The 10018-nt window shown below is 35.5% G+C and overlaps 1 protein-coding gene across 1 annotated transcript; it reads right to left on the reverse strand.

Moving 5' to 3' along the window:
• Window positions 1-1292: 1292 nt before the first annotated feature.
• On the reverse strand, window positions 1293-3202 carry LOC104220834 (RING-H2 finger protein ATL54-like). The gene is made up of 2 exons (XM_009771794.2): window positions 2272-3202; window positions 1293-2022 (listed from the first exon to the last, which is right to left on the reverse strand). Exons 1-2 carry the CDS (start codon window positions 2881-2883, stop codon window positions 1960-1962), a joined length of 675 nt encoding a protein of 224 aa, XP_009770096.1. The 5' UTR covers window positions 2884-3202; the 3' UTR covers window positions 1293-1959.
• Between the last annotated feature and the right edge of the window lie 6816 nt (window positions 3203-10018).

Below are 10018 nucleotides of genomic sequence, written 5' to 3' on the forward strand. Positions count from 1 at the left end.
CTTCTTCTTTTTTCTTAAACTCCGTGCCGAGTCAAACTACCTCATTTAATATGAAACGGAGGGAGTATTCACTATCAGTAATTCTTATTAGAAGAAAAAAATAAATGACAGTGATTAAAAAATTCCGCCATGAAATTTTTTAACTAATTAGAAAGCATTAAAATGAAAAAAAAAAGGAAAACAAAAAATTATTATCTGACTCTAAAAATTTGACCTTCCTACTATTTGAATTTTCTAAGCAAGTTACACATAGTTTAGTTAATTGAATGAAATAAATAATAATTACCTAGCACCAAAATTTTTTAACTTTAATAAGACAGAAAGTAATTTTATGACTTTTTACTATTACAATGAGTAAAGAATACCTGCATAAATTAATAATATTATATTTGTATAAACTGTAGTCTCGTATCACTATTGATCAGTTAAACATTTCATGCTCCGTAGCAGACTATGTTAAGAAAAAAGGAATATAGGAGCAAACTGAATTAATCTATTTTTATTTTGGGCACAAGATACTATTGGAAAAGTAGGCGTTTCTTGTAAATGCCAACATGCGTTTCGTGTAATCTATTTTTATTTTGGGAACAAGATACTACTGTCAATATATCACGTTATATATTGCTTTTTCTTAAAATTTCCCAACGAATATTTGACTTATGCATTCTTACTTGCATTTTAGAATGTAGGATTTACGTATTATTACTTGCTAGAAATTGCTTAGAATTTTGTATATCCTCAAGGAAGAGAGAGTTGGCCAACAGAAAGGGGCGCTTGTAAATCTTCATCATTCATTCATTGGGTTGCTTTATTTTGGGGTAATACATGTGTTTCCTTTCTCCCCCTCTTGCTTGTCTTTTTTTAAGCATACATCTACCGTGGTTTGATCCTAAATACACTCTACATCTTCTAAGAGGATATTTACATAGTGAAAACAAGAAATTCATTCTTTTTCGCGAGGATTCTCAACCATCAATAATTCAGGTCGTGGGATTCTAAAATGCAGTCCGGTTGGCTTAGCTGATAAACATTTGTAAGTGCTGAAGCTGATTTAAAAAATAAACAGTTACGTATTTGAATAAAAGTGCTGAAATTAATAATAAGCAGCTAAAGAATTGGGTATACGAAGAGTTTTATTTAAAAAAAAGTATTTTAGGGATAAAATAGTAAATATTTTGGTTAAACCTAAAGTGCTTATAAGCTGAAATTTAATAAGTTATGGGAGACCAACTTATGTCTTTTGTCTTATTTTTGACTTATAAGCACTTTTAATTTTACCAAACGCGTAGATAAGCCAAAAAGTGCCTATAAGCCAGTTTAACCAGCTTATAAGCTTAGCCAAACACCCTCTAATTATCTTCAAAAACTCCCACAAATTCAAAATTTATTTTGTGGCGATTGCCGTGGAGGTTTTAAAAAATAGTCACAATAATGCTCATGGCAAAGATAAACTATGACACTTCTAGATATTGCCACAATTTTTTTTAGGGGTCAAAAACCGTCACAATTTGACCAATTCTCTAGTTCCGTTAGGGGAGATCTATAAGTTTCCGAAACTAGTTTACTTGAAATCGATGAGTGATGTTTATACATTTGTACTGCGAGAAACAGACCTCTTTGCCTCTTAATGCATTATTCTTTCAAAGAAAGACTTCCCCTAATTTGCTTCACAAACAAAAACTCTTTTGATACAGAACGAAACCCATCTTTGATTCGTTTACTTCAATTGATTCCTCACCCAAATTTTCATCAGCGGATGTTCTCCCTAAAGAATTTGCAGGCAGAAGCACGACTCATTGAAGTAGTAGATAAAGATTCCAAAGTAGCTGAACTTGTTAAGGCATGAACTTCATTTAACTCCCCTCCAGAACCATTCACTACATCTTGCTTGGCATTTTCACTTTTGTCCTTAGTACTTAATTAGATCCCCTCATCCGCCTTCATACTGAATGTCAATCCTTAATCCGTGGCATTTCCTGAAATTCCCGGACGAGTTTCTCCTTCATGTCTCAACCCTAAATTCTGCACTACAAACATAATTAAATGAATAATAGTGTGTTTAATTCCTCTACAACTTTACTTTTTAGATTAGATGTCACACGGTTTAACATGTTATAAGAGCGGGAGAGATCTTGAGTTCAAGTCTCACCGTATGAAAATCACATATTGAGCTCATGATAAAGAATGAAACCAACGTACAAAAAGCGTGTTTTCACCAACACTATAAACTTTTATATAAGATGGTCTAACACTCATACAGTTAAACAATACCTGTTCAAGGACAATGCCGGTACGGCACATGGGGCAATTGGTGTGTGATCTAAGCCAAGTGTCAATACAAAGTATGTGAAAAGTATGGCTGCACTTAGGCAAAATCCTAAGACTTTCATCGTCTTGAAACTCAGTCAAGCAAACAGAGCACTCTGTTCCTTCAATTAGTCCTTCACCTCTTTTATACTTGCAAATCGTGATAGCACTAACAACTGATGGCTGAAGACCCACTGTTCTAATATCACTGGCCTCTTCTTCTTCTGCTATTACTACTGTTAGCTGCTGCGGTTGTGAAGGAGTTCTTAAGTTACCGAATCTGTAAACGACGAAGCCACAAAATATGATGATAGCGGTAGCTACGACTGAAACTAAAATGATCAAGAAGATGGAAATGGTTGGCTTTTGTGGAGGAACTTCGGTGGAGAAACTTGGTGGTGGTGTCGGCGGCTGGATTTCTGAAAGCAGACAAATGCTGGGGCAAATAGCAAAACATGACAGTGGACAACCTGCAGAATAATACTCCTTTGAGTTGCAGTAATAGCTGCTACAACTTTTGTCGGTGGAACTATCAAGAGTTTCAAATATGAGATTTCGATGATGGAAAGAAGCCATGGCTGATTGTTTAGAGAGAGGTGGGAGCCGCCTTGTCTCAATTTTGCGTGAAAGATAATATAGTATAATGCATCTTAATTATCAGCATAGTATTTAACGAAATAGTATCATGACAGTACAGATGAATATTTTTTTTCTTCTTTTTCTCTTCTTTTCATTTACTATTTGTTTCTTCTTATTTAACTTTAAGGAAAACCTAGTATGCTAAGAGGCTGACTGTGACCGGTTTACCAAGCTACCATTTCCACATACTTGGCTGCTTTTTTGCCTTTTTCTTTCCTTTGTCTTTTTTGGTTGCTGCTCGACTTTGGAGTATACGTTTTGAAGCTGAGTTCTACTTTTTTCTTCTTGCTGCATATATAAATGTGTTTGGGTTGTTTGTCCTAACACTGATCATTGCTCTACAACTAGGTCCTTCACTTCTTTGATAGAATTTTATTTCTTAATTTTCTAAGATAACTAGTGGTTTGGCTCTGGATTTAATTAGTATCGAAACTCACCACTAGAAAACTGTCAAAAAATATCCAAGAAAATTGACCGGAATCGATCGGAAATATAGGAAAACCGACCGATTTTAATTCGTCGAAAAAACAGTGGTCGCTAACGTGTGGCAACCGAAGACGGTCGCAATTTTCGACCGAAGCCGATCGGTTAATTCAACTAAAGTTTGACCAGACCGAAATTGGTCGGAATCATTAAAAAATAAATAAATAAATAGGTTATTTTTGGTCAGTAGTTTCAATTTTCTGCAGATTGCACATTGAAATAACCGATCAAAATCGGTCGGAAGTCGGTCAGTTTTCTCAGGAAAAACCTGGCAGAATATGGCTGCTTTTAAGCTACACCATCTGCTAGTTATAACCAATAACCATCATATAACGGTAGCATTACCTTGCTGCCATTCAACCACAATTAACCAACAATAATCAATTAACCAACAACAACAACAATTAACCAATGCCTACCATAACAACAACGCTAATAACAACCACAACAATAATGCCAACCACAACAACAACAATACAAATGTTCAATAACAAAATAATATCAACAATACAATTATTATTCAAAACTATTCCAACTAAATATTTAAAAGTTCAAGACTTTGTTTAGCAATACACGCCATTCAAGGAGTGTTTTATACTGCATCATCTCCACCTTAACTACTAGAAGCTTCATCATCGCCATGGTTCGAAGGATCACGACGAGAAGGATTAGCATCTGGGGAAGACTCACGAGACCGGAGGATGGGGAAAGCACCACTAGCAAGAAGACTGGCTAGCTAACCTTGAAGGATATTAAATTGTTGGTCCCTCTTTTCTAGCTGACCTTGAAGGCTATCTAATTGTTTATCTCTCTTTTCTTTTCTAGCCTTTGCCTCTTGAAGCTCTGCTGACAGCTTTGAGATCTTCTTCTCCACAGCCGAGAGAATCGACCTATCAAATGCCTCGCCCCAGGAGGAAGTCCTTATACCTTGCAATCCAGCCTTGTAGCGCCGAAATGATCTCTCTAGAAGGCCGTATTTTATCCCTTTTTAGGACCACCGACAACATCCAACCATATCTTCTGTGATTTTTCTTCTGAAATGGAATGTTGCTCACGTTGCTCATTCGGTGGAAAGCTCTGACTGTACTCCTCCACAATAGTCTTGTAACGACCCTTTATTTAGAAGATAGAATATTATGAATTATATAATATTATAAACATTAATTTCAAGTTATAGTAGTTATGAAACTTACATATGTAGTCTCCGTCTGATCCTCGACCTATCTATTTGGATCTATCAGTGCCTTTTTCTTTCGGATGTGAGTCTTCGTGAAGAACTCATTGTGAGTCATCTTCATCTCATATTGTTTTCCTACAAATATAATAAAATATGTTAACTAAATTAAAATATATAAATATAGTTCGATAAAAATATATTTAACTATTTTAAGGAATTACCAGTAGTCTCCTCGCAGTCCTCATGCTCCTTGCACCCACATAAAGCCACGTTTCTCAAATGCTCGAGCCTTCTTTCCTTGTTCACTCCTCTCTCGAATTTTTCAGTGGTCCACTACCTCAGCAGATCCTCCCATAAATGCGGTAGAACCCATGAAGGCTTCTTCCTCTTCTTCCGAGCAAAACAGAAGGAGTCAGATAGTCTCTTACGGCATTTGAACTCAAAATTTGCAAGAATGGCATAGTTGTCTTGATCCTCCAAGGCACACTTAGTCTGCAAATGAAGTGTGTAATGTTAGATGAAAATATTATTAATATAATACTTTAATAGATAAGAATGGTACTAATACCTTAAATTGGTTGAAAATTTGCTCCACGAGCTCCGGTGGAAAATCACTCCAAGTCATATAGGGTGCATCATACAACCGGCCAAGAGCTTCAGTGATTATCTTTATAGTCTGATGAGTAGGTATGAACCTGCAACATAGCAATTACATTAATTAAACAAGACTAGCTATTATAATTTAGCAAAAATAAAGAAATAGTAAATAAATCTTACCCATTGCCTGTAGGCCTGATGATCATCCTATGATAACGGTCATACCGCACTTCCTCTGGATCATCATCCTTCGATGTATCTGAAGCATACGTAGAAGGGGAGGCATCTAGCTCAATATACTATCCCGAAGGTAAAGTCTAGAAATGCTAGGAGACGAACTCCGTGTAGAGGGAGACAAGGTCGCTAATGAAGATGGATACGATCTAGAACCCTGTTGCGATCCAAACCACTGTTGCGATCCGGGCAGCTGTAATCTAGATGGATGTGATCCAGATGGTGGTGAAGCAAATAGAGAAAATGACTGGTGTATCACCACATGGCCCTCTGAATACTGATTTGGTGTACCCATATAACTATATGCAAGATCATGTGGAGGAAGCGGGGTATAGCCCTGTGGTAGAGAATGGTAAGGATACTGCTGGGAGGGCGAATGGTAGGTAGTCTGATGAGTAGATGGATGTGGTAGAAAAGATGTGTGCCTAGAAGATTAATGCCGACCATCAGCAGCAGAGGGATACAAGTGTGGAGAGGAAGGAAGCATGGGTGTAGCATTATCCTCATGATCAATAGGCCTCTTATCTTTCCTAGACCTACCTCGACCCCTAAAGGTCATCTGCATAAATTAAAGAAAATATTAGAATTGAGAATATAAATCTATATAAGTTGAGAGAACTTGAAAAATCTAACATGCTATTTGTCTTCGAAGTGTCCTTCCTCGTCCAAAAATTCTTCCTCTTCACTTATTTCATTTTCATCAGGTGATTCTCCGTCCTCATTTTCTATGATTGTTATTTCCTCTATTTCAACTTCTTCTAATATTCGTTGAGGATGCTCCAAGTCATTTTCTAACTGATCATCCACCATTTGGTTAACACTTGAGGTATCGTTTTGGTAAGTAACATCTAGCACATTCTCAACTTCCACCCTACCAACAGGCTTAGTTTTAATCAACGAATCAGTCATATCCCTCCGCAACGGATATGGAGCATAATAGACTTACCTAATTTTTTCTGCAATTATAAAAGGATCATAGCGATCATATTGCCTCTTTTTATTAACCTAAATTATGTTGTACTGCGAGTGTATATTTGTACCTCTTATAGATATTGGGTCAAACCACTTACATCGGAAAAATATAATCTTCTTATTTGGCCAACCTGAATATGATAATTTTAGAATCTCTTTGATCATATCATAATAATTATTTTCCCCATCATGGTTGCCTTTACCACCTTTGACACACACCCTAATGTTATTGCTTTTTTTTTTTTATACTTGGAACATTCCTCGGTGTGAAATTTATAATCATTCACAAAATACATAAACATAGTTGCAACTGTAGGTGTAGGTCCCCAAGATATATCTTTCAAAAATTGATTAACACTGTTATTTGGATTATTGACCTACATGTAGTGTTAAATAAATCACAAGTGAGCAATTTAGCAACACATGATTTGAAGCTGATTTGTACTCCATACTAATTAGGCCCTTTTTTGATCGATCTTTAGAACCTCGGCCTGATTGATTGAATATGGACATTGATGGATATAATGGATCATTCTCAATCACGATATTTTTCCGATTAGGACTATTTCTAGCACATGACACATGACTGTCAAAGTAGTAAGAATAAAAATGAGCAATTTTCTTTGCAAGATAGGTTTCGCATATGGATCCTTCAATCATATTCCTCTGTTTAACAAATCATTTACACTTGCTAATAGTCCTGCACATTGTCATATTAGACGATAATGCTAAAGAAAATTACAAGAATAAATCAAGGTTTGATCATTACCTCTCGAATGAATACATCCACCTGCATTGAACCAGCCCTCCAAGTTGCGCCTCGTGTACAAGGTGAATTGGAAGGTGTTCCATCACATTAATGAAACCACATGGAAAAATCCTTTCTAGCTTATTAATGATTATAGGAATGTTCCGATTCATTTGAAATATGTTTTCTTCCCTTAATGTGGTAGAATATAAGTCTTTGAAGAACAAACTTATCTTTATGATGGGTTTCCATATATTCTCAAGCAAACCACAAATTGCAATAGGGACTGAAGTTTCCATGAAGATATGGCAGTCATGCCTTTTCATATGAGTCAGCTTTCCTTCAACCATATCGTCACATTTTTCTAGGTTCAAAGCATAGCCCTCAAGCTTCTTTAGGTTTGTAACCCACTCACAAATCTATCGGCTTTATTCCAAAGTGAATGTGTAGCTGACCTTGAACACCTTACCATTGTTCGCAAACTGCAAATGTAATTCAGGTCACCTGTAATCTTGTAAGTCCAGTCTAGCCTTCAGTGTTATCTTTTGTCTTATTCTTATCATCCATCATTGTGTTGAACAAATTGTCAAAATAGTTCTTCTTAATATGAATGCCATCAAGATTGTGTCTAAGAAGATTATCATTCCAATATGGTAACTCCCAAAATATGCTCTATTTTGTCCAGTTATGAGCAATACCATATCCAGGAAATCTAGAAGGTGGGGCCTCGGTAACTTTAGTGAAGTTCTAAACTCTCTCCCAAATTTTCTCACCAGACAAAATTGGAGATGGAAAATCATGTTCAACTGTATTCTTTTTGGATGCATTCTTTATCCTTCTGAACTCATGATCAACTCGCAAGAACTGACGATGACAATCGAACCATGACTGCTTTCGGCCATGTCTTAAAGTGAATGCTTTACCATTTTCCATGAAATAAGGACATGCTAAATTTCCAGCAGTCATCTACCCAAATAATATTCCATACACAGAAAAATCATTAATGGTCCATATTAAATTAGCACGCAAGTTGAAATTTTGCTTAGTTGATATGTCATATATCTCAACTACACAACTATTTTTGCTCATCAATCAGTGGTTGCAAATATACATCAATCAAACTCTTTGGAGTGTAGGGACCAGGAATAACATAATTTTAAAAAATATATAAACTAGTCTTGCACATTTCAGTAGGAAGATTATACGACGTAATAAAGACTGGCCAGCATGAATATGGTGTTGCAGAAGCAAAAAATAGCGTGAAACCATCTGCATGCAAACCCAACAGAACATTCTTCATTTCACTGTCATAATATGGATACGTCATATAAAAATGCTTCTAAGCTTCCCCATATGAAGGATGACACATAAAACCGGACGACCTTCTATTTTCATAGTGCCATCTCATATGAGGAGTGGAACTCATCGATGTGTACAACCTCTTTAATCTAGGAATAAGAGGTAAATAATTCATCGACTTCACAACAACCTTCTTCCCACTGGAAACCCGCTTAAAATGAAATTTTTCACAAATTTACAACTTTCTAAATCTGCATCTCCCTTGTAATAACATGCAACCATCTTCATACTAATCGATTCTCATAGACGAGAGTTCTAACTTAGAAACCAATATTTTAGCCTTATAGAAATCCTCAGGAATGTTGAAAGTTGGGTCAACTAGTTCACTCATAAGGCCAATGAAAGAATCCATTCCCGTTTGAGAAATATTGATATCTGATTTGATACTTAATAATTTAACCACAACAGACAACTTAGAGTGCATACTCCCTTCACTTAGTAGACAACTAGTTGCCTCTAACTATTCATAAAAATATTTTGCCTCTTCGTTAGGAGTTTGTTCAACACTTTCATGGGGTTCAAACTCTAAGTGCATCCCAAAAGCATCCACAACCATTTCATGGTATCTAGGATGTTGAACAATATTCTCCACCGACCTACTACTTTCACCAACAACTACGTTATGAAATATACCATCACTACCATCAACCTCTCCATGACTAGTCCATATAAAATAATTATCCATAAATCCCTTTCTAAAAAATGAGTCGTAACATCCTCCAAATCCAAAAAAATTCAAACACTTGCACTTCGTACGAGGACACCTAATCATCCCTCCAATCCGAAACAGTTTAAGTGAAATGGCATGTCTAATAAATTCCTCAACCCCTTCTATAAATTCATCCCTTAAAAATCGACGATTATGATGATTCCTATTATACATCCAACTATGATATTCCATCTATACAAAGAACAGATAAGTTACATGTTATATTAATTGACCATTCAAATTAATTTATAGAATTAAGTCACACAATAAACTATAGTGACGATATAGTAAATTTGAATAATATGAGTTCTTATTAATTTGAGAATTCACATATATCCCTAAATAAGTTCTTTTAAATTCAATTAAATGAAGTAATTTGAAAGTTCACATATATCTCTAAATAAATTTTACTATTAAAGGATTTACAATCTAATTATCTTTGTCTTAAGTCATGCATATAACTTTGTTCTTAAAATAAAAATTAAAAATTTAAATATTTAACGAAATCTATCTGTAACGACCTGACCGGTCGTTCTGAGTAATTGCACTTTGCTCAGTAATTTTCGAGCATGAGTAGCGCCATATGATGTATTATAACTTATGAGAATCGTCGGTTTTGGTTTTCAGGTATTTTGGAGTCAGTTTGGAAGAATGAAATTCAAAGTTTAAAAGCTTAAGTTTAAAGGTTGATGAGATGTTGGCTTATGTGTAAACGACCCCAAAATAGAATTTTGATGATTCCAATAGCTCTGTATGGTGATTTTGGACTCAGGAGCATGTTCGGAAAATTATT

Source organism: Nicotiana sylvestris, chromosome 1 (genome assembly GCF_000393655.2).
Source record: "Nicotiana sylvestris chromosome 1, ASM39365v2, whole genome shotgun sequence".
Lineage (NCBI taxonomy): Eukaryota > Viridiplantae > Streptophyta > Magnoliopsida > Solanales > Solanaceae > Nicotiana > Nicotiana sylvestris.